Source organism: Sphaerodactylus townsendi, linkage group LG09 (assembly GCF_021028975.2).
Source record: "Sphaerodactylus townsendi isolate TG3544 linkage group LG09, MPM_Stown_v2.3, whole genome shotgun sequence".
Classification (NCBI taxonomy): domain Eukaryota; kingdom Metazoa; phylum Chordata; class Lepidosauria; order Squamata; family Sphaerodactylidae; genus Sphaerodactylus; species Sphaerodactylus townsendi.
In genome coordinates, this window is record NC_059433.1 from 83,083,740 (window position 1) to 83,109,775 (window position 26,036).

Below are 26,036 nucleotides of genomic sequence, written 5' to 3' on the forward strand. Positions count from 1 at the left end.
TCAGGTTCAAACACCATGTCTGCCATGGAAGCTTGCTGGGTGTCCTTGTGTCAGCCACATACTCTCAGCCTAGTGTTCCTTACCAGGCTGTTCTGAGGTAAAATAGAGAAACGAGGAAGTTGTAACTATGTCAACTATTTTGGGTTCCTGCTGGGGAGGAAGGCATGATGTATGAGGTAGATAAACCACATATCTTACTTTTTGTGAAGCCAAAAGGTGTGTTGTCGTCTTGTCCTTCCTATGTGCCATTTTCACAGCGGTTTGGATATCGCTGGTTCAAAACTGGAGCACCCTAAAATAAGCGGAAAAACCTTGACCTGATTTGAGTACATTTTAAGTCAATTCCAGTGGACTGAACCAAACTGGGTGAATGCTGAGTAGGAACACATGTAATACATTGAAATAAAAGGTAGTGAATAAAACAAGAAAAATAAATTTCAGTGTATTCCATCCTGGACTGAGCACCTCCCGGAGTTATCGCGTCAAGGGCTAGCATCGGCTGTTGGCTAATAACAGAAACTCTTATTCGGGTTCTATGACTTCCTTTCTGTTTCCATACTTCAAATCCTTGTGTTGTTTTTATGAGAAGATTGAGGAAGGTAAAATGTGCGTGACCTACACGGTCCAGTGAAATCTCCCTTAAAGACAAGGTTATTTTAGTTCTCTCGTTTTATTCCTCACTGTAGTTATAGGTCCCCTGACACTTCACACCATCCTGAAATCCTGGTGGGAGAGGACAGCTTGTAGCAAAGTGGACAAAATGTAAAGGAAAACTCAGTTTTTAGTGATTTTTCTATCAGGGCCATCAAATCATCCAGTAGCAAGTTCATAAATATTTGGACCTTTGGCCTGCCAGTCTGCATTAAGAGTATGCAGCCTCGTGGTCAAGGGTTGTAAGGTTTCTGAATTAATAGTTTAGTTGTTCTGATGGTCCCAGCCCTTTATCAAGCTGAAAAATCAAGCTTGAGTGATCTGGATGTAGAAAACATTTCTCATGGAGGAATAGGCCCCGTTTACCCCTTTCCCAGCAACGCATAGCTTAAGATCGGCAGGAGGTGTATGCGAACAATCACGTATGTTACTTTCTTGACCTCAGCCAGTGGAATTCATCAGCCTGTTGCAGTCTACCATCTGTAGAAGACTGTTGATAGATATCAGATGAAAGGAATCTGTGGTATTAATCGCGTGCCCTGTATTTCTCCTTGCTCTCTCCCTCAATCCGTAAATCAAAGCGCCTCTGAACTTGAGTGCATGCTGCCTACCTTTTGCAAGAAAAATGTACGTGATTAGGCCAATATGTCTTTTTCCAGTTGCACCAGCGTTCAAAAGGCAGACAAGAGACATCAAATATGTAGGTTAGACTATATGGTATTAGTAATTGATCCAAATTAACATAACACTGCCACACTGACATTAAACTTAGCCAGTATTGTCATTGGCTGCATTTATCCTCACCTGAATGTAAAACAGTGCTGGTAGGTATTATTCCCCCTTTCCCGCACGCATTGCTTCAGCAACTAGGGTTTGCCAAAACACCAAGGGAAACCCATCCCCAACCCCCAACCCCCCAGCTGCTCAAGCCAATGAGAAGTGCCTTGAGAATGTCCCTTCATCCTTATAGGATGCCAACTTTCAGGTGGTGCCTGGAGTTCTCCAACTCCAGGAATTGTAACTGTGCATCAGAATAGCAACTTTCTGATATTTGGTCTATTCTCTGCTCTCTGTTCCTTCTGAATGAGCTTGAGCTTTATTGAAAGTGAAGCACAGATAGACCTAAGAACTGAAGAAAGGAAATCTGGGTTTTGATGGGGTCAGCATTGCTGAGAAGGGAAAATGAGGGGTGGAATCTTTGTTTACTTGTTTCCTATAACACCCTCAGTTTTGGAAGCCAGAAGGGCTGTGATATCACCAGCCCCACTGTGACATCACAGGAGCTCTGTTAATAGTTTTAATTGTTTTGAATATGCTAGTATCTTTCAGCATGTGAATGAGTGAAGAGATACTGAGAAGCACAAGGTTCAGTAATTTGTTCTTTCTTCCTGTAGCAGCTGCAATAATTTCAATCTGTTTACCATTAGGAAAATGATCAGTCACAGTTGCCTGGAATAAAAAGGAATAGTAGAATCCTGCATAGTTTAGATATGCCATCTATTTTGCCATTGTTCATTTTGGAATGGGTGAGTGATGGGTAGGTGGGCTGTGTAAATACATGCTGTTGCACATACTATGTAACTTGTGATGTGGGCCAAAGATACATTCAGCAATATGTTCATGCAACTAAATCTTACGATTACAGTTCCCAGGATTTTCTGGAGAGAGGAAGCCACTACGGCCTACTGTATCTCACAGATTCTAGAGTTTATCTGGTTTTTAATTGAACAAATAATCTGAGTAACATCTGTTTTATGCATTACAAGCCAATTTGGGCAAAAATCAGTTAATGTCTTGTATACGCAAATGTTTTCAATTCATTAAGCAAGCTACAACATAGCAAACATAATGTCTGACTATCTGGCACATTTCAATCCCACCTATCCTCAAAGGACCTCAAGGCAATATACTTAGTTCTCCCTTTAGTCTTCCCAACAACCTTGTGCCTGGCCCAGGATCACATAATGCAGCTTGTGGTAAATTAGGGATTTCAACCTGAGTCCTGCCTAATCTCTAACCACTGGCTATACACAAAGGTCAAATGTCCATCAGCAGAACAGCCAAAGAAGGCTTCACCAGAGAATTCCCCACAGAAAGGGGATAGTTTGTGCAATTAGAAAACAAACAGACCATGTTATGAAACATCATCATGTTCTGTGCCTTCCAGGGATTACAGAATTTTTAACTGACACTTAAAGACAACCAAAATAAATAATAAAAAAATAAGGAACAAAAGTGAAAGAGGTTCCAATTTATAGTATCCTAGAGAGGTATCTGAGGGATGGGAATGTCCACCATGACATATACGTTCTCGAATCCTTGTTCCAAGATCCACTTTTAAAAGCTTTCACTGCTATGAAGCTGGAAAAAGTAAGAGATTAATTACAACTGCAGACAAAGGCTCATTATGCATGGAGCACTTACCCCGAGGCTCTTAACTCCTCATTGGAGATGCAGTAGGGGTGTCCTCATGTTTCTCCATTTACACCAAGGAAGTGCCCACTGCCTGCTAGTTGGCTTACAGTCATTTTGGCTGCCCCCATTTCCAAGTCATTCCCAGGCACTTGCTACATTGCTGCTTCTTTTCTAAAGCCCTTTAATTTTTTAAGTGTTTTATTGTGCCATCACTACTGCAATGGCACATTAGTGTTAATTTTATTTTATTTTTAAAAGCCACCCATCTATCCCCCAGAAATGCCTGCAAGGAGTGGGCAGGGGAAGACAGAGAGGAGCAGAAACCCCGATGAAGCCAGGGAAAACATTGGCGTCTGCCCACTCTCAGGAACTGTGGGGTTTCTGCCGCACCATAAGTGTGATCATGTCTGCAATCAAAACTCTCCCTCGAAGGAAACATACCCTCACTGCAGGGCAGAGCATTAGCGTATAATCGGCCAAAGTGTACCACACAAGGACTCTCTAATGCCCCTTTCAGATTATTGTTCTAAGATGATGTCATTTGTTGTTGACCCACTTCCGAGTATAGAGATCCAGAGATGGGAATTCATCCATCCATCTATGAGCCGTCTCTGAAGCACTCTGGCCAGTTCGAACAGCATTTCTATTGTTTTCCTGCCTTTTTGGGCAGCACGTTCTTTTTCAGCTTTTTTTATTTTAACGTTCTGACATTTATTCTTTAACACCATAGCACCATAACACTCCAATACATCCAAGTCCTGGTGATATGGCACTGAATTGCTGTAGCACCAGCATTGGGATGCATTGGATTGTTGTGGTGCTATAGTGCTCATCTTAGAACGTTTTTGAAAAGCTAGAAAAGGAACGCATCGCCAAGGGAAAGAAAATAGTGGTCCTTTCTGAAGTGTTTCTGATGGTTCAGACAGTGCACTGGAGCAATTCAGAAGCACAAGAAAAAAAACTGAAAATGGGAGTACAGTTTTCCTTGAAAGCAGCAGAGCCTAGCAGTGCTGACAGGACACAAGCTGCTTTGTCTGAACCCCATTAGCAGCCAGGAGCCAAACTGGTTGTGTCTGAATTAACACACACACACACACACGCACACACACACACACACACACGCACACAAAATCCATTGGCAGCTTGCTGTTCAAATGGATTATAAAGGGGTCTTAAGGGTTCAAACTCCATTGCCATCTATAGTACACTGAAATGGGAGGTGAAATAAGGGCCAAGTGATGGGTGTCATGCATCATTCATTCCCATGTCTCCCTATAATGGTCTTTATTTATTTATTCAAAACATTTCTTCATTGTCTATTCAAAACATGCTCCATATAGCACCGGGAGAGAAAGGTTAAGAGACCCCCTGCCGACATTGTGCTTCTCACTTTCTGCTCACTTGGCACCGAATGTCCGTAATCTCTGCGATGGAGCCCTAGTGCCAGATTTCTGAGTTCAAGATTAGTTGATCGGAAAGCTGCTCAGCTGGCCCCAAAGTTCAGTTGTCACACACTTTTGCATTATGTGGGAGAGGAAAAGAGATTCCCCAAGTGTTTATTTTGCCTCCCATAAGATTCCAGAGGCACCGCCAACTTGTGTGCTACTAATACTCCACTGGCACTAGCTGGCTTGCCAGCCTTCAAAGTGTGAAGATCGCAGTTGCTACTGATGTGTCTTTTTCCCCAAAAGTGTCTCCCTTCTCAATGTATTTAAATAGCCATTGTTTGAGTAAATAACACAGGCAGCTGTGCATAGGGCCACAGTCTGCCAGTTCACTTTAACAGGCTATAAACTCCAAACAAATATCATCAAAACTAGCAGAAGCAGCTCTTACATCTTAAAACACTCTGAAGATGCTGGCATCTAGTCAACACTTATCTGTTCTTTATTTCAGAAGTCACTCAGGTCTGCTGTCATTTTACAGTCTCTCAGCCTAAATGAACCATCTGTGTTCCTTACTGTGTCAGAGGTGGGAATTGCTCACATAGTGGTGTCACCCAAAACGTTCTTCTCCCAATGTTGATAGGCTTATATATGTCACATATTCAGAATCAGCTCAAGCTGGCCCCTCGTAGCTCAACCAAGTTGCAGTGGCTGTGGAATCCAACATATATTGAGCTTCTTCAAGTACTCAGGGGCCCTAAAATGGAGCCATACCAGAGTATTTGTGTGTTTTTGCTCTTTTTCAGAACTGCTAATGTGTACAAGCAATATTACTACTGAAGGTATATTATAATTATCCCAATTTCTGTCATCCAACATAAAGAACTGGTAGCAAATGATTTGGATAATTTGAACAGGCTATTGTGAAATGTGCTGTATGGTCTTTCTCTCCTTTATTGTCACAGGAAGCCTCTGAAAGATTTTATAAATGGATGATTGTTTTATACTGTCTTTCCATGAACTGACAAGCACATTAGTCAAGCAAACGAACCAAGTGCTGGGCAGGAGAGAGGTCAGCAACTCATCTTATTTGTAGCAAAGGGATTTCATTCTTGTTCCTAAACAACTACAGGCCAATTGTTCTTCCTGTTCTGTTGCGCTGTCACCATTTGTGTGGTTGTGCAGTGCATCTCATTTTCCAGAAGTCTAGTTTCATTGCTACATGTGTAAAAGAACCATTGCCACTACAGATAGATTATAATTCTCCCTCCCCTCTCTCCATCCAGCATAAGTTAAAAAACTCATGGCCGTGTTGGTAGTCCCTGAGGCACCATTAGAGGTTAAGAAAAAAAAGGAAAGAGTCCATTTGGCCCCCACTGATTTTGTTACAAGGCAGATCACCACATAGCTTGTTGAATCAGCTGGTGGGTAAAAGAGTGCTGGATGATTGATTTTTACAAGGGAAATTGCAGTGAACCTGTTTCCAGAAGGGCAGGATTAATTCCTAAACATATATGCATGTGAAAGGACCAAGGATCATAACTTTCTGCTGACATCTCCCTCCCTACTTTGCCTGTGTAGAAAATGGCATGTCCTATGATAGCAGAAGGACCCTGAATTGAAATATGTTGTGCAGGAAGAGGGTGAAAGGCTACGATTTTATGTGATTTCTGTTTTATGTTATGTAAAGTGTATATAAAGGCCAGGTCAAGATTTGGGGAGGGGCTGAGAAGAGAGTTTCCAGCCCATGTGTTTTCCCTGCCCACTCAGCTATGTGTGTCACTACCTGCCTGTTTATCCTTTCCCTGCCTGGTTTATAAAGCCTTCCTACTGCCTAGGCTCACAGCCTTCCAACCACTGCAAAACACTGGCTGTATTGTGTTTTGTGTGAGATAATATGTTTCTGTGAGCCTTCTATTTGATAAGAGCTATCATAGTAAGAGTGTGGATCTAATAATACCAAAATCCACAAGGTGTAGTGTGGCAGACTCTAATCTGGTGAAGCGGGTTTATTTCTTCATTCTTCCGAATGAAGCCTGCTGGGTGACCTTGGGCTAGTCACAGTTCTCTCAGAACTCTCTCAGCCCCACCTACCTCACAAGATGCCTGTTGCAAAGGGGGGAAGGGAAGGTGATTGTAAGCCCCTTTGAGGCTGCTAAAAGGTAAAGAAAAGCAGGGTATAGAAACCAATTCTTCTTACAAGCTGTGCTGCCCCTTTGTTGGCTAAAGAGAGCAGGTGTGGTATAGTCAGTGTGTTAGAAAGGCTTGGGTTTTAAGTCTTTATGAAGCCCCTGCAATATGAACTGGGCCAGTTATTATCACTAAACATACCCCCTTTTAGTTTATTTATTTATTTATTTATTTGATTTGGTATACCACCCCATCCCCGAAGGGCTCTGGGTGGTGTACAACATAAAAACAGCATACATATAGTTGTTATAATTTTCATGATCCAGCCCAGGGTTGTCTGGCAATCAGCAGAAAGGTGTGGATGGAGAAATTATGTGGGGGACCCTGTTGTCAGCATGATGATGTCACTCCTGGAAATTGCAGTGATAGCACTAGGCATCACTGGAAACTCTGTGTTAAAACCATAGAGTTTCCTGTAATTCCTAGAGCTACCACCATCATTTCTAGTTATTCCCCAGAAGTGATGTCATCAAGCAAGTGACGATGGTGAGTTTTTAAAATGTTTATTTCTTCTAACGTTTAATTTTTCTCAGGAATGAAGTTGATCTTCCACCTTGATTGAGGGCTTGGCTACCCTAATACAGCCATACATATAAAGAGATGGTACTGTGTGTGAACCTTTCAATATACATGATTGCCATTTTGTACGAATAGCACAATGGTATATTTGGTGCACGCAGTGACAATTCAATGTGGGTTCAGGTCCATGTGTTTTGAAGCTAGAATTGACCTATTCCCACAAAATGGTGACCGTGCACATCAAGAAGATCACGGGCAGCATGCTTTCCTGTTACACAAAGTGTGTCTGCCAAAAAATTTAGCTCCGGTTCAGTCATTTTAATTGATGCAATGCACATGTTCACCAGCACATCTCTGAGTTATGTCAACATGTGGTATCAAATGATGGATCTGTGTGTTTGAATGACAGTTCTTTCCATGTGGCTTACTGAGCAGCTCTGCCACAGTTGTGTTAGGCTAGATTTCAGGCACCTACACGGTAGGTGTGAATTTTACTGATACCATATTTTTTCTAAAAACAAACCTTATTATCTTTTCTGTTTCATAGCTTGAGAGCTACATTGTGGAAAACATGAAGTCAGAGATGGCTCAGCTACAGCAGAATGCTGTCCAGAACCACACAGCTACCATGCTGGAGATAGGAACCAGCCTTCTCAGCCAGACGGCAGAGCAGACGAGAAAACTCACAGATGTCGAAACCCAGGTAGATTTCCACAGCTGCGTTCACCAGAACATTAACTATGCCCAAACAATTTCTCTTCTTGCCCTTTGGCTCTACCATTCATACACACTGTGCTTCCCAACACATCATGCTCCAAGAAACATACACATATCCTGCTTTCCTGGTGGCAACAGCCACAGAGGCTGGTTCCAGTTAAGTGTTTTGGTGTGGGCCAAATAGGAATTGCTTGGCATATTTGACTTGGCGTACTTTTGCAAGGCTTGACTAGCCAAGAAAGGGAACCGCTGCTGACTTCAAATAAACAGTTCAGCTACCAACCGAAGTATCAAGAATGCCGAAAATTCCGAATGTGTCTTTGAAATGCATTATCTCTTCCCGCTTTATGCTAGCCTGGATTCTTTTTATTTTCTGTGACAGGGTTACAATCACTGGGAATTTACTCCACTGGCCATATGTTTACATCTTGATAGCAACATGCAACCTGACAAATCTTGACAAGAGACCAGTGAGGCTAAGTTCACAGTGAGGCATTAAATTAGGAGCTATATAATGTCAGGCCACAGCTGAGGGCTCTTGTAGCTGAATGCATCTGTATAAAATGGATGAGGGCCAACAAGGCCAATGAGGGCTGTTAAGTACTGAAGAGACAGTCTGTCATAGAGAGGGTTGCACTCCTGTGAGGGTGGAGATATGTCGTTTGGGAAGTGCTGCTTATTTCTGGCCTATGGTTGGAGGTTCTTCTGTGACACATAACAGCTTCGGCATACTAGCTCCAGCCATTCCCCAAACTGAATGATCTGACCAAAGTGATCCATATTCTGACCAGATCCTATTGTAGTCAACAAGGGGCTGCTTTTGAAAACAGTCTGGAAATGGATGCCCATTTGTTTCTAGTAGGAGTGGGAATGGAAGAAGTCAGGGAGGTGTGGCATGACAGTTCCCCATCTTCTGAGATCTGGTGTTGTCATTTGGTATTTTCACTGTCTATTCACAGTTCAGAAGTTTTCACTCTTTTTCATTGCAGGTTGCAACATATAGAATCTGACAGTTGCTGTGCATCTAGCCCAGGGGTAGGGAACCTGCGGCTCTCCAGATGTTCAGGAACTACAATTCCCATCAGCCCCTACCAGCATGGCCAATTGGCCATGCTGACAGAGGCTGATGGGAATTGTAGTTCCTGAACATCTGGAGAGCCGCAGGTTCCCTACCCCTGATCTAGCCCCAGGATTATGTGCAGCCTTGTTTTGCAGCCTGGGGTGGGGAGTATGGAGTTCTGAGCTGGTGACATGGCTCTTTTCTCTTCGAGGGGTGGGAGTATCATAAGAACATAAGAACTAGCCTGCTGGATCAGACCAGAGTCCATCTAGTCCAGCATTCTGCTACTCGCAGTGGCCCACCAGGTGCCTTTGGGAGCTCACATGCAGGAGGTGAAAGCATGGCCTTCTGCTGCTCCTCCTCCTGAGCACCTGGTCTGCTAAGGCATTTGCAATCTGAGATCAAGAGGATCAAGATTGGTAGCCAGAGATCGACTTCTCCTCCATAAATCTGTCCAAGCCCTTTTAAAGCTATCCAGGTTATCAGACCTACATGAAGGGCTGTCATCTGGATCTACCATACTCATTTAGCAGGGCAGCCACATAGATCTTGCCATCTCTAGGTGAAAGCTCTTCCACCCGGTCTTTGTGTTTGAGTTATTTCAGGGGTGAGGGTAGGAGGGATTTCAGATTATCCGTAGGCAATTATTGAGAGGGAGGGCAGGAAGGGATGAGCCAGGTTTGGCTCTTGTGACTCTTGCTTACTACCCAGCTTTGGGGATTGTTGCTTTGGGGTCAGGAAGGAATTTCCCTCTGGACCAGATAGGCCAGGAATCCTGGAGGGTTTTTTTGCCTTCTTCTGGGCATAAAGTGAGGGTCACTGGGGGAGTGGGGAGGGGAGGTAGTTGTAAATTCCCTGCACTGTGCAGAAGGTTGGACTAGATAACCCTTGAGGTCCCTTCTACTTCCATGTTCCTGTGTTTTCATGCTCTACATCTTTGTCACAGCTTAGTTGGAAGGTTGGGGCATTGGGATGGATCCATTTGGAGGGGAGGCAGTGTGTGTGAACCAGCCTCCCCCATTTTGAGGACTCCCTTAAGGGATCTTATGGGTGGACCCATTCCATGGTTTCCCTCTCTGAAGGTGACATGCTTGCTCCATGGTTTTTCCTCTCAGAAGGTGGGGGGAGATGGGGCTATAATTGAGTGGTGGGCAGGTCGCTTGATGTTGTCACATTCCCATGCTGTGCCAATGCTCCTGCAGCTGTATTCAGTAAAACTGTGGCCTGTTTTTCCCTACTTTGTGTGTGGTTTTTCCTCCTAAACTCACTGCATTACCCCTGGGCCTGCAAATGTATTCATGTCTGCAGTCATTTCATTAGCCACTTAGTTGTACCAGCAAGGTGTTTGAGTTGGGACTTTTTTAAAAAAAATTCAAGTCTTGAACCGAGTTTGCAGTATTCTTTCACACAATGATTACTTAACCCTATAACAGCATATAGAATAACAAGACCAATTACTCAAGAAAGAACACTTAATCACTTCTAGCTAGAGATAATATACATATGGTGGTGACAATGTAGCTTTCTTAAAACTCTCAGCTTCTTAGTTTTCCATAGAAAATAAATGTTTCATACATAACTACCTTAGTTTCTAGGTGATAGAACATGAGTGCAGGAATATTTGGAAACAAAAACCCCTTATATTTTTGGACTTCTGTCATAGCAGAGAAGAAAGGCTATATTATATATTTATGTTGTATTTTTTGAATAAGAATTTTAACCCAGAAATTTTTTTAATAAGCATGGCAAGACTACCTCTTACATCATCCTCAATCAAACAGGATCCATTCTTATATTACTAGAGTTGCATAGTTACGGCCTCACACATAAACACACCCCAGCTTGATCATGCAGCCCCCAACTGAATCTGGGCTGAGCTCCTGTTTCCCTTCCTGAAGCAGATATTTAAGCTTGAGAATGGCCAGAGGCACAAGCCTTTTGGCAAGAGCCAAAGGGCTCTTGTCTCATGGCTGAGAACCAGCCCAGCAGATTCACACCAGCCCAGGATGCAGCCTATTAAATTCCTGAGTGGGTGAATGTGCTTCTTTAAACTGTATTTTATGTGTTTTTGTAACCTCTGTGGGTCTCCACTGGAGATAAAAGCTGAGTAAAAATATCTAAATAAATACAAATAATAAAATGGACCCTTGCAGTACAATCCTAAGCACAGTCGCACCTTTTTAAGCCCATTGTCATCAATAGATTTAGAAGTGTGTGACACTTTTTAGGATTACATTGTTGGTTTAGTTACAGTAGAAGGACATAGGCACATTCTCAGGGTGGAATTGTTCATTATGCTCTACATGGAGCTCCTACCCAACATGGCAACTGTATGTTGACTCATCTTCTTCTGGACACGTTTAAATCCTATACTTCGTTTATTTCTTAGCCAGCCAATGACTCAGGCTCATTCTGCACATGCAGAATAATACACTTTCAAACTGCTTTCAGTGCTCTTTGAAGCTGTGCGGAAAGTGGTTTGAAAACGCATTATTTTTGCGTGTGCGGAAGGGGCCACTGAGCTGTGGAAAGAGCCTTTACAGGGCAGCCGGGATGAGCCTTTTCAGTTTTTCATTGAGCCAGATGCCTGTTTCACGTTGAGGTTCATGAGATTTGAAGTTTCATGTGTCTCCCAATGTATTTGAATGAACAAAAACATTTAATTAAAAATCACATGCCCAAAGCAAGTAAACTCTGGGAAGAAGCAAAAATCCCACAGCATCTGGCCCAGTGAAGGAGGGTTGTTCAAGACTTCCCTGACCCTTGCAAGTCTTCTCTGCTGTTGCCCCCTCCATTCCTTTGCAAGAGTATGTTTGTTTGGAGTGAGGAGCTGGCATGGAGGGCTGTGGGCAATCTCTCTCACAGTGGCTGTCTCCAAAAGGTTTTCCTTGGCTGCTCTGAGAAAGCATGCAAAAATGAACACTGAAATGAGCCAAGGGGTGTTGTGCATCATTAACAATGAATGTTTCATCTCCTGGATGTAGAAAGGATTGTAAGGGTATAGAGGATCTTAGCTATGTCTCCTCTATGCTCCTTTTAACTATGTCTTCTTTGCTACTGGTATTTTAGGTGGTGTTGTATATTAAGGATATTAGGACATAGGGCTCAAAGAGGACAATTTTCGGATCTTCCCCTTCTGGGGGTAGCCCCAAATGCTCCCAAAATCCTAGTTCTTGGGAAAAGGGGACTACAAGGAGCAGAACTGGGGGGGGGGGGTCATTTCAAGATGCTGTAAGGGGATGAGAAATATTTTTTATTTTATCACTCACCTTTCTATTCAAAAGAACCCCAAAGGCAAGTAATGGACATGAAACATATTGTTATAATGCATCAAACAGTCAATTAACGAAGTCTCCCCAGGCAAAAAGTGGCACCTCCGTGTTGTGGTTCCTTTGAAAGGTGTTAGCAGTCAAGGGGTGGGACCAAGCAGATGGAAAAGCTGAACCTAAATGGCAAAGTCTCCCCAGACAAAGAAAGTTGTGGTTGGTTGGCAGAAATTCCTCTTCTGCAGAAACACCAGTCTGGATCCAATATGGGTCAAAGAAATGGGGGGAAATGGAAGGATTACAGATCCATGGCATCATGCATTATATGGGGTGATGAGGACTAATACAGCAGAGCAGATATGACCAGAACAGACATTCAGTAGAAGTTCTCTTTACAGAACACTGGCCGAAATAGGGCGGTTTTCATCTACATTCTGTCCAAGCTTCTTGGGCTCATTCCGCACATGCAGAAAAATACCCTTTCAAACGGCTTTCAGTGCTCTTTGAAGCTGTGCGGAATAGCAAAATCCACTTGCAAACAGTTGTGAAAGTGGTTTGAAAATGCATTATTTTGCGTGTGCGGAAGGGGCCTTGGCTAAGCATGTTGTTTAAATGAACAATTTAAAGTTTATTTTTAGACTTGCATCTCGCTCTCCCCACCAAAACAAATCCTATCTTTTTCCTGTTCCAAATAAAATAAAATTGCCACAATGCTAGTACCACACTTATTTATGTGCTGATATCTAAACTATATTTCTGAGTTGAATTATTACAGAGGTCTAAAGCAAGCACAACGGTGCTGTTACTGCTAGTATTAATTGTTGCACTAATACCTGGCAATTTCTAGGGCTGCCATCCTCCAGGTGGGGGCTGGAGATTTCCCAGAATTACCACTGATCACCAGAATATGTATATTACTTATTTATTTGCTCTCTATTTAAAGATGTATTCCACTTTTTCCTGGAGAAAATTTCAGCTTTGTGTGTGTGGGAGGGGGGTTTGGGTGTGGAGTGTATGGCATCATACCCTACCGAGGCTTCTTCCCCCCCTTTGCCCCCAGATTCTGCCCTCAAATCTCCAAGCATTTCTGAACCAAATTTGGCAACCCCAGTACCTGCTAACATCTTTTTTCCCCCTTTTGATCCTTAAGGTACTAAATCAAACATCCCGATTAGAAATTCAACTGCTGGAAAATTCATTATCTACTTACAAGCTGGAGAAACAACTGCTCCAACAAACCCACGAAATCTTGAAAATTCATGAGAAAAACAGGTGAAGTTTACATCTCTTGGTTATTAAATGCTTGCTAGTTTCACACCGCAGTATTCTTTTCATTGCTGTTTTCCTTAAAACATTAATCGAAAGAGATCTGGAGTGTCTATACATATCTATGAATTGGACTGGAATGAGCAGATTTGCTCATTGTTTTCTTCTATTCTTCCAGAGTTTCCTTCCACTCCTTTGTAATTTGGAAAATTGCTCAAATTAATATTCAAATTGGATTATAGTATTAGAATTGGGTACCCTTTGTTGTGGTTTTCTATTCATTCCACTGACTAGTTCCACCCAGTTTCACTGACAATACCCCAAAACAACAACCTTTAAAGTGATTCAATGTATGCATCAGGATTTTTTTTTTTGCATTGTTTTAATGATGTATTAATGTGCTCCTATGCACTGGTTCAGTAGCAGCTGAAAAAGGAGTGCTGCTTGAGATCGCTATCATAGCTGGCTCTACTGTTTGGGGCAGCTAATACTCTTTATTTCCTTGTTCCTGAACACAGCAAATGATGCATAGTCAGTAGAGCTTCCCAAACTCTTGTTAGGGGACGAGCAAAGGTGGAAGAAGCATTAGCTACTTTCAGAAGGTAAAGCAGCTAATACTTCTTCCATCCTTGCTCTTCTCCTTATAAGAGTTTGAGAAATTGGGTATTTGGGCGAGGCAAAGGAAGAATTTGCAAGGCAGTGGCGGCAGCAGAGGCTGCTACTACTGTACCTTGCCTGATTATAGAGTTGGCAATAGTAAAATACAAAAAAAAAGATCTTGACACAACTGTTTGATTGCTTTTTTGCAATGTTTTGTCAGTGCAAACAGGTACATTTTTGTATCATGACAAATATTCCTACGAATTTGAAAGTTAAAGCAAGATGCACACACACAGAATTCTGTTCAGAACTGGAAAGTGAAAAAAATGTAGTAAAGGATTCCTAACACATTGATTCCAGATTGGAAACAAGATCATGATATTAATTCAGAACTAGAGAGACCCCCTTGAGGAGAATTTGAAACCCCGTTGTGTTCATTGTCCTCTCCCCTTCTGTTTTTTGGTGAGTCAAATCCACCTACTTCCTTTACCTCTGCCAGGCTTTTGACTATTTAGAAGTTCTGTTCCTTTGCACATTTGCAGACATTGGCATGAAGGACTATTGCTATAATTGTGGTTTTTTGTTATCTCATGATTTACAAAGTATTTTTCCTGCATGCCTACAGCGTGCCAGAATATATAGAAATTTCTGTGATACATTATCTGTGAATGCCTGTGTTTCACTTACCCACTAGTCAGTGTAGGGGGCATATTGAGTTTGCTGTTAGAAGGACTGATACAAGGCCCTGTTAGAACAGATATCTTGGACCGTTGTGCAGTGTTGCAGAGCACATTATCTTAAGGAAGGGAGCAATATAGGGAAAGAAGAAATGGAAGAATGGAATGAGATAGTGTATATATCACACAATCACCCCAATTACATGCTAGCATTGATTCTTTTTTGTCTTTGAAAATACTTCATGTTCTCAGACAGTTTTTCCAAGTTATCCACAAAAAGGTCCAAGAAATACTTCATGTGGCTGACTGAGTTGTATTAAATGCAACTGGAGACCTTTTATTCTTCACCTCAGCAATGCTGAAGCTGCTACCATGGTGTGTGGCTGCTGTGCCATAATAATAGTCAACATTATTTATTTTGATATTTATTTATTTCCTGCTTTTTTGCCCCAGTGAGGATTCAAATCAGCCTACAACAGCATTCTCTTCTCTTCTATGAAATCTTTGCAATGGCAGCTGTAGGTAGGTTAGACTGAGAGAGAGTGACCAAGCCAAGATCACACAGTGGGATTTCATGTTACAGTAGGGAAACAAACCTAGGTCCCACAGACAGTGGTCCAACATCTAAACCACTACATCATATAGGTTCTCCAGCCCAGAACCACAAGAGTAGAAACCAGTCTTTCAAGAAAGTAGTTGGCTTTCTACATATGTTTCTAAGCCTGAAGTGATATCTGGAGGGACCCTGAGAAAATGGCTAGTATATCATGATATGAACTAACCCTGAATGGATGCAGTCTTTGTAAGAAAGCAGAGCAGAGAGGCTGAGACAATAAGTTGAAATCTACTCTCTCTCGACTAATGTGTTTTATCAAGTTTAAATCATATATTATTGAATTATCCTCAAGGCGATTACAAAACTTCTCAGTCAAAGAGAAAATGTGTGTGGTTTTTAACCCACTGACCTTCTGGTGGTATCAATGACCTGCCAGTTAGTGGCTTAGCGATTAGAACATGCATAAGGCAGAGATTCATATAGGCTAGGGCTGGTGGATGTTTAATCTTTTGCATTTATTTATGTACCCTAACAATGTGTCATGGTGCTAAAGTATGCATTAGAGTAAATAAATATGGTCTGCCTTGACCTAGGTGCAGCTATATTGACTTACAGAGTGACTGGCTTGTAATGTGATAAAATAGCCTGACCTTGTATGTGAGAAGAAAGGGTGTGTTGAAAAGAGAAGTGCTGAAAATTTATTTCTTTGCTGCCATTAGGGCAGGAAAGCAGGAGCAGTTCTTTTTTCAAGAAAGTGGAATGGAACATGATCCACTAAGAATTGGCAGGGAAGGATGGGTGCTGGAGAGACTGTATTTTATAGTTTTAGAGATGAATAGCTTTTGTATGTATTTTATTTATATTGTTTATTTAATACATTTATTGGCCTCCTTTCTACTTAGCAGAACTCAAGGCAGTTTATAGTGAATGCACTTAGTCAATCTACAACATTTGCATATCTATTTGAAGATGCTGAGTCATCTACAGCACATATAGAGTAAGAATTGCTCTCAGACGAAAGATCAGCAATAACGTTACAATGAAAGAGCCAAGCCATGTCAACATTCAGAACAAGTAATCAGCAGTTAGTAGAAGAAAGCCTGTCTGCATAACTGAGTCTTTCCATCTAAAATATATCATTTCACACTTTTTGATATCTATTTTATCAATTCACACTGCCTCAGCAAGAGAATATATTGTGCTCTAGTACTTATTGATCCACTCACTTCATGAACCAGCCTGGGATTTTTAGAGATAATCACTACAGATTTTTGATTGCAGGTTATTCTGGAACCTGAATTGCTTTCTGTGTGTGTGCGTGTGTGTGTGTGCGCGTGCGTGCGCACGCATGCACGCACGCATGCACGTTTTGAGCTTTAACTGCAAATGTACCCAATATCTCCAAATCCTTGCTGAGTTCTCTTTGCTACCATAAAACTTTATTAACACTAGCATTGTATTGTTTAAATAGAGCTGCTATTTATAATCCCTATCAGATTTATTATACAAGAAGCAAGATTTGATCAATGATGCTTGTTTCCTGGCAAGTAAAGAGTCACCAGTGAATATCCACCTATACATATAACACAAATAAAAGATTAAGTGGTTATCTATCACACCGTATTTAGCACTTATCTGTACCTGTTGGACAGCTCAAAGCAAGAGTAAATCATGTTATCTGTTCTTTGTAAAATCCAGACTTCAAGAATGCTACTGACATGTATTTTTTTAAAAAATCACAGGACTGGACCATATCTTCTTCTCAAACACATCATTCTCTGCTTGGAAGTTAAAATCCTCTTTAAGCTTTAGGCATGGTCTGGATTGGATTAGGAGATATATCCTGTCTTTTGCAAAGGAAATTGCCTGACTCCAGCATTCCATCCCCCTAAAAACCATCTTCAGCTCCTTCTCCACAGTCTTCTTCACCCAGACAGAAGCTGCCATTGGAAACCTTTATATTGGCTTATTCTCCATCTGCCTAGCCTTTTGGATGTTTATGATAGTTCTGCTGGGCGATCCTGCTGGCTTACATCCTGACAAATTTTAACGCACCATTTCTTGAGTGGAAAATTGATTTCGGGCCTCATTAAGATCAATAGGCTAGACAACATTACATAATAGCACTGCATTTAAAACAAAAGTCCTTTATTTTATTTTTTAAAGAAGCAATAGGAGCTGAAGATTTATTGTCAAGCTGGACATGCCCTCATAGTTAACTTACCGTAAAAATAACACCCTGTTCTTTTCACCTTTAACTTGATCCCATAACACTTGAAAGGCTGTTTCAGATCATGTGCAGCTCCTACATGGAAAATGCTTCCTTTGTAGGAAGGCTCTGTATATCCTTATCCACGTCTCCTGGTATTGTGGCAGAGGTCCTGAATTGCTGCCTAACTGCTGTGATAAATTGGCTAAAAACAAACAAATTGAAACTAAAGCCAGTGTTGTGTCATGGTCGGGAATGGTAGATTTTGATCTGGAGAACCGGGTTTGATCCCCACTCCTCCATAAGAGGAATGGACTCTGATTGGTGAACCAGGTTTGTTTCCCCACTCCTACACATAAAGGCTGCTGGGTGACCTTGGGCTAGTCACGGTTCTCTCAGAACTCTCTCAGCCCCACCTACCTCACAAGGTGTCTGCTGAGGGGAGAGGAAGGAAAGGTGAATAGAAGCCACTATGATGCTCCTTAAAGGCACAGAGAAGCAGGCTATAAAAACCAATGCTTCTTCTAAACTCTGAAAAGACAGGTAATATTAGTTGAGAAGGTGGAGATTTTGAATGAGATTGTGATATGGCTTTCACTGTTGGCATAACAATCCAAAGAGAATCAATGCACAGCACATTCTAGCTCAATTTACAGGGCTTGTAAGTCAGAGCTCTTCCACCAGGCCTAACGAGGAGCCATCTTGACTAGCCTCCCTTTCCCTCTTTTTCTGTATTGATATGATTGTCTTCAGGCAGGGTGTGTGTGTGTGTGTGTGTGTGTGTGTGTGTGTGTGTGTGTGTGTGTGTGTGTGTGTGTGTGTGTGTGTGTGTGTGTGTGTGTGTGTGTGTGTGTGTGTGTGTGTGTGTGTGTTCCACACTGGTTGGAGTTTTAAGGTGTCATACTGTATTGCATACATTTTTATTCATATAGTTGTTAGAAGCTGCTCTGATATAAATTCAATAAATATAAATTAATAAAACATGAAAAGACAGAGGTAATGTTAGGATATTTGTTTAGAAAAATTATTCATCATCATCAGGAAAAAAAAAACCCCTTAAAATTAGCCCACCTTTGCATGGCACAGTATTTAACTTAATTTCTATAACCCCAAGATGTGTTATTGCTAAAGCAATAAAATATCTGTAAGCTCCCTCAGGGTCCAAGCTAGTAAAATTCTAAATGTCATTGTCACACCATTCTTCTTCATGTAGGCAGTTCAACTATCAGCGCAAATAACTGTCAACTTGTGACAACGATAACCGAGGATTAATTTAATGTTATCTTAAGGAGTGTGGGGTACCTAACAAAGATGACACAAATCTTCATTATGGAAATCATTGCACACACACATAGAAAAGAACAATAATTCCCAACTGGATTTACTTACATGGATGAGAATCTCTTTTTTAAAGGTTTCCAATCCTGCTTAAATTATAACAAGATCATGTTAGCCTGGGCCATCTAGTTCAGGGCCTATGCTGATTAAAAAAAACACCTCTGCATCTTCACATAACTGAATATTATGCTAGCCTGGGCCATCTAGGTCAAGGCTGTATTAATTTTTTTTAAGTCTCTGCATCTTCACATCACTGGACATTATGCTATATTGCTGCTTGAGGTAAGTAGCTAAAACCCTCCTAGCTTTACAAAATTAAAAAGAGTACAACATACCGTATATACTCGTGTATAAGTCGACCCGCATATAAGTTGAGGCACCTAATTTTACCACAAAAAACTGGGAAAACTTATTGACTCGCGTATAAGTCGAGGGTGGGAAATGCAGCATCAATTGAGGCATCAGTAGGTTAAATGTTTTTGAATATTTATTTCAAAGAAAAACAGTAAACTGGCTCTGTAAGTGGAAAAGAGGGTCAACAAGAACAATATGGTATCAACAATAACTTTAAAAGTACAAAAACCTTAGCTCAACCAGCAACCAAGCTAAAACACAAGAGTTAAAATCCTTCAAAACTGGATTCCTCATCATCATCTATATGTCCAAATGTAACCCAAATTAGATTTTAAGAGGAATATTATCAGAAATGAAAAATCTACTATTAGCTTCCATTGTAAACAATGGGGGATGGGGCATCCCCTTTGGGGGTCAATAACTTTGGATCCCCTGACCCAAACTTCACCAAACCTGGCTGGTATCATAAAGAGACTCTCCTGATGAGACCAGCCAGGTTTGGTGAGGTTTGGTTCAGAGGGTCCAAAGTTATGGACTCTCAAAAGGGTAGCCCCATCTACTAATAGCTCCCATTGAAAACAATGGGGAATGGGGGCACCTCCTTTGGGGGTCCATAACTTTGGACCCCCTGAACCAAACTTTACCAAACTTGGCTGGTATCATCAGGAGAGTCTTCTGAGGGTACCCTGAAATTTTGGTGCCTCTAGCATAAAAACTGCTGGCCGGCAAAGTAAAAACACGCAAATAAAATTTAATGACCCGCATATAAGTCGAGGGGAGCTTTTTCAGCATTAAAAATGTGCTGAAAAATTCGACTTATACATGAGTATATACGGTACTTTTCTTGTGTGGAAAAAAGTTGGCCATAGCCATTTTATTTTACAAAATTGGTTCAAGGAAAACAAAGTGTATGGCGCAGCATGGGGGTCTGATCTGTGTGCTGGGCAGCCCGAGTGCTGTCCCCCAGACACCTACATTTTTCTACAGCACACCTGCTGATGAAAAATGAACGCACGCTGGAGCAGCTGTGAGATTCCAGATGGGCGGCTGCCACTTCCTGAAGACTCCACTGCTGCCAGGGGTGCAAGCCATAGAAGCCCACATCTGGGCAGGTTACCCCTTGGCTTGCTCCACCCCAAACCTCATAAGGAGGTTCCAATAAAGTGGGTATTTCACCCGCTGACCCAAACTAAAGATCAGTCCCCCATGCGCAATCCGCCGATCCTGTAACAAAACAAACATGCATTAACAAAAGACAAAACGGGGAGTGGAGGGTGGGAGACTCGCATGCTCCGGCAAATGGGGAGGAAGCTAAGCCGGGCCCGGCCTCATATAGGCCGCCCGGCCCTCCTCCCCGGTGATGTCAGAACACCCAGCATCACTGCTGGGCGCCTGAGAAGAACAGAAGCCTCGCGAGCGGATGAAGCTTGTGGGGCTGCTGGGAAGGCGGCAACCAACAGGAGGCTATCCCTTCCCCAGCAGCAATGGCGGCCGCGGTGAGTCACGGCCACTTTTTTATGCTGCTGTTGTGCTATAGCCATCACTCTCAACAGAATTTACCTGTGTAGATGGGAATCTCATTCTGCATGCTTGCTGTACCATAACCGTAGCACAGTTTTTAGTGAAGCATGAATGCATGCCTTTGACCTACCATGCAGATATGTATAAAATAATGTAAGATTGGGGTCAACCTGACTGAAGAAATGGTACAAAAATAAATTTCATTAGGTTGTAAACATTATCCCATTTGAAAAGGGCCTTAATAAACTTATTTTCTCTTCCATGGAACAATAGTCTAGTTATCTTAGCTTTTCAGCCAACTGAGTATTGGGAAGCCTTCCATACTGCAGGAGTGAGCTGCCAGGTGTCAAGGCTGGGCCAGATATGTGGGTGGTGTTATCCAGAACAGGGTCTGGGTTATGTTGAGGCCCTCTGCCAATAATTGGTCTTTTGGTCTTTTTGAACTTTATTTTTTACTTCTCTTGAAATGTCTCAGATGCATTGCCGAGCAGGAACCTCAGCACTTACCTTCAGATTTTGCTTTCCTGGGTGCTACTATTCTTGTTGGAAGTTTTTTTTTTCCCACGTACTTTTAGCCATCATATCTAGATTAGGACTTCACAAGACGAAAATCAATGCAAGATCATTTTTCCTAGCACTGCAGGTCTGTTCTGGGGGAAAGAATCTTGTGGCCATTGCTGGCTGCCTTACAGATGTTAAAAGCATAAAAAGTTGTCAACTGTGTTCCAAAAATGTGATGTTCCTTTTCTCAGTGAGAATTGCCCTTTTATTAGAGATGAAAGAATGCGTTCTACATTATTGCACTGTATGTGTAATGGCCTCAGTTCTTGGTTCTTTGCTGTTAGTTTGCCAAATTAATCCATATTGTGTATGCATATTGTATGATTTTTATGTGCTGTATGTGGTATTTATATGTGCGGTGAGTGTTACACATACTCACACATGTTTTTGGGTGTGTGCTTATTAGAGAAATAATATCTAAAGCTGTTTCATTCTCAGGATTATTTCTATGTTTATTGAAATCTTCAGTCTGCCATGAAAGCTCACTGGGTTACCTTGAACCTGTCCTTCTCTCAGAATACTAAGACTAAACTACTTCAAAGGTCCATTTCTTAGGTAAACTGGAATGCAGAGCAGAACAATATGATAGAACAATAAAAGAACACATTTCATCCATTCATCCTAACATGGAGAATGGTTGTTTTGTCTGTGCTACCTGAAAATCTGATATTCCATGATCCATCAATGCAGCAAGTATTATCCATTTCACATTCATTACTGCTGCAGCGGCTGCAGAAGCAGAAGTTGCATACAGCTATTTTCTATGCAGCTTCCTCTGTCAGCTGCCATTTCTCCTATATTTTCACCCTGCACCACCAGAGGGCCTTTAAAAAAATTATGAATCCCTGACCTGGATGGCTCATCATATCTCAGAAGCTAAGCAGGGATCTCAGAAGTTAGTATTTAGATGGGAAACCACCAAAGAAATTCAGGGTCACTATGCAGAAGAAAGCAAGGGCAAACCACCTCCCAAAGTCTTTTGCTGTGAAAACTTTACGTGGTCCTTTTAGGTCACCTATGAGTTGACAACACTTTCCACCACCTCCAAATGCTATGGAAAACTATAGCGTTATAATGCTATAAAATTGTGGATTTATTTTAAGCTCACCAATTGTACGGCAATGAAAAATGGTGGCTATGTGGAGCTGTTGGAAGGAAAACGGCACCAATGTAGACAGTGATGAAGGGAGGGGAAACTGCGCCCAAGGCATCAACTGCCTGAGTGCCCCCTCCCACACTGCCCCACCCCCGACATGCCCAGAAACACCTCTGACACACCCCTGCCCCCCAACACGTGACTGCAATAGTGGCACCTGAGGCGAGCCACCCCAGATGTTCCCATTGCAGCTACGCCTCTCAATGTAGGGAGGACAGCTGAAAAATATGTACCTTTCCATCCAGATGGCATCATAATCCATCTGGGACTACATTCTTCCCAAAAAGAATGGGAAACAGTCTTGAAGATGTCTTTGTGCAGTCCACTTACTGCATTAAGAAGAAGAGAAGAAGAAGAATTGGATTTATATATCCTCTTTCTCTCCTGTAAGGAGACTCAAAGGGGCTTTCAAACTCCTTTCCCTTCCCCTCACAACAAACACCCTGTGAGGCAGGTGGGGCTGAGAGTGCTCAGAAGAACTGTAACTAGCCCAAGGTCACCCAGCTGGCATGTGTACAAGCTAATCAAGTTCCCTAGATAAGCCTCAACAGCTCAAGTGGCAGAGTGGGGAATCAAACCCGGTTCTTCAGATTAGAGTGCACCTGCTCTTAACCACTACACCACACTGGCTCTCCAGTGCAAACATGTGACTGATGAAACATTGGTAGGTTCAGAGGTAAATCCACAGGCCACCCTAGAAAGAGAGCTTTTTTTCTCCCCTACCCTCCATCTGACCACCTGCTATTGATTGACATGAATATTAACAAACATGGTCTGTTGTTTCATCCCCCAGTTTACTGGATCACAAAATACTTGATATGGAAGAAAGACACAAAGGGGAACTGGATACTTTGAAGGAAGAAAAAGAGAACTTGCAAGGGCTGGTGTCGCGTCAAAGCTATATCATTCAGGAATTGGAAAGGCAGCTAAACAAGGCAACCACCAACAACAGTATGCTTCAGAAACAGCAACTGGAGCTGATGGACACAGTTCATAGCTTGGTCAGCCTTTGTTCTAAAGAAGGAGGTAAGGCAGCATATCCTTGAAAAACTAAGCATTACACCATTAAGTAGGGATGCTTCCCACCTGAATTTCTTCTCATATTTTGGGTTTCCAGAATGTCTAGTCTTGCTTACTTGTCTAGTTGACCCTTTCTCCATTTTTGATTTTGAGACTTTTGTTCAGATCACTGGGTACGAGTCATCGTTGTTCCTAGTTTTCAGCTTTCCTGATGTACCCAAGCATGTATGTGTTTTGATCAAAAGGCCACATGGAAAGGAGTCTTGCTGGGGAGGTGATGTGACTCAGTGGTGGAGCATTTGTTTTGTATGATGATAGTCCCATGTTTAGTCTTCGGCAGCATTTCCAGTTAAAACGATCGGGGGCAGGTGATATAAAACACCTCCACCTGAGATCCTGGAGAGCCGCAGCCCATCTGAGTAAACAATACTGATCTTGATGGACCAAGGGTCTGATTCAGGAAAAGGCATCTTCATGTGTGATTTAATCACTTGACTGTATTAAGATTACCTTTGCACTGTGTATCTACTGTTTACTTTGTAGCATTTGAGAGATTTGTTCCAGTCCACAAATATTCTAGAAATTGTTTGTTAAGGGCAATTGACACTACTGGAGTGTTGTGGGGTTTCCGGGCTGTATGGCCATGTTCCAGTAGCATTTTCTCCAGATGTTTTGCCTGCATCTGTGGCTGGCATCTTCAGAGGATCTGATGGTGGTAAAGTATTCAAGTTGATCCAAATATTTTCTGTTCAGATCGGCTCGTATTCGAGCACAATGTATTTGGACTGATTGTGGCCCGAATCGGCTGCGATTCGGCTATTTTAGATGATTTGGAATATCCGAATCACCAAGCCTACAAATTTCCTAAAACTATGCATGTGCAGAGTGCTGCTGATCCAGGCTGAATAGCAGCCATTAATAAAGGACCACTTACTGAAGGATAGGATTTTAAAAATAAAAAAGCATTCATTTATGACTGATTCACCTTAGAAAGTTCTCCACATAAGCCTCCTTGCTCACTTAAATTAATTGTCCATACCCTGGTCTAGGGTCCCTGGTTGGGTTTTATCATAACCATGAGCAGAAAAAGGCAGAATCTTATGAGCTGCAGCCCTGATTTTATAGAAATCCTGTGAGCTAGGCTGATAATGTTTTGTTACTGGAATTATTCTGATGCTATCTTAATTTCATTCATTGCTATGTTTTCATTCTAGTGTAATCTAACTTGGAAGCAGCTCTGCTTCCTTTAAGGACAGCAGGACAGAAATAAATTTATTGAGTAGGAGTAAAGTGAGATGAAGGGGGGCAGCAAACATACATTTTCTTGCATATAAAAACCAAAGAGTAGGCCCTAAGCTCTTACTGTAATAGTAGCTCTACTGTTTTTCCCCCTTTTAAACTGTAATAAAAAGCCATTTAAAAGATGTCAGTAAAATTTTTACTGCCCCTATTATTTGACATTTATATAGTGACAACAGAGTGAGAGGTGCTAATACTACCATTAACATTACTTACTAGGTAACATGATTTTTATACATCCACATTTAAAATGTTGGTAGATCTTCCATAATTTGTATGATTAATAATGCATCTGTGCCTATAATATTAACAAATTGAAATTAATTATTGAAGCTTTTGCATTTTTGCATATCTGTGGCACTAAAAGAAAGCTCTATTGACCCATGCACTACCTGTTAAAGGCAAAGGACTCCATCCATCAAAAAATATATAAATATACATCCCTGGCTGTATTCTGTCTTTGATATGTAGTATAATTCAGGAATCAGTGTCTGATGAGGATGTGCAGAAGCACCAACTTTCAGATTTGAAAATTGGATTTGGAATTTTGATTCTTCAGATTTGGGTTTTTTATTAAAAAAATAACTTTTGGAATTCCATTCAAGTCAACAGGAAACAGCCATTCTCCACTGAAAACAGGGCAAACTGCTTTTTAAAAGGTGTCCTGATTCTTTCCAGTGCCTGTCCAACCCAAAAGAGCTCAGCAGTGGTGGCAAATGCACAGAAACAGCCATGATTTACAGGCACCGGTGCCTGGACATTGTACAATGTCTGCAATCTGCAATTGTTGATCAGAACAAGCATTGCAAGGGCAGGATTTGGCAGAGGAGAGCAAAGGGTAACTAATGCTGGGGGTGGGCAGGACGATGGCCTGGGCATCACTGGCAGGCAGACTGGAGTTGTACACAACTGCTGGTGAAAGAGTGAATTTATGCTGTTCTTAGCTCTTTAAAAGAGAATATGTTTAGTTTGGCCCTGTGTCCTGCATTGGAAGGAAGACTGGCACTCTTTCAAAAATATTAGCCCTGCCACATGGTAGTGCCAATCAGTGACTCATTTCCTTGTATAGTTGCTAACTTTAGTTTTTTTAATGCTCTTATTTTTAAGCAGCAGTAACCTGAAATACACAATTTTAATAAGCGACGCATTTCCTAAGGCTTATTCTTAAAGCAGAGAAGCATGACTGCAAAGCAAAACAAACGAAAAAAAAACCCCTGGCAACCTTATTAATTAGAGTCATGTCTATTGGAATTGTCTTGTTAGGTCAGTGGTACCC

At 41.8% G+C, this 26,036-nt stretch overlaps 1 protein-coding gene across 1 annotated transcript in view; it reads left to right on the forward strand.

Moving 5' to 3' along the window:
• The window catches only part of ANGPT1 (angiopoietin 1), a 152,875-nt gene that overhangs the window by 80,428 nt on the left and 46,411 nt on the right, over positions 1 to 26,036 (forward strand). Inside the window, exons 2-4 of the mRNA XM_048508307.1 lie at positions 7,708 to 7,863; positions 13,354 to 13,475; positions 23,235 to 23,467. Of these exons, the coding sequence (XP_048364264.1) occupies positions 7,708 to 7,863; positions 13,354 to 13,475; positions 23,235 to 23,467 (511 nt within the window). The remainder of the gene's footprint in view (positions 1 to 7,707; positions 7,864 to 13,353; positions 13,476 to 23,234; positions 23,468 to 26,036) is intronic.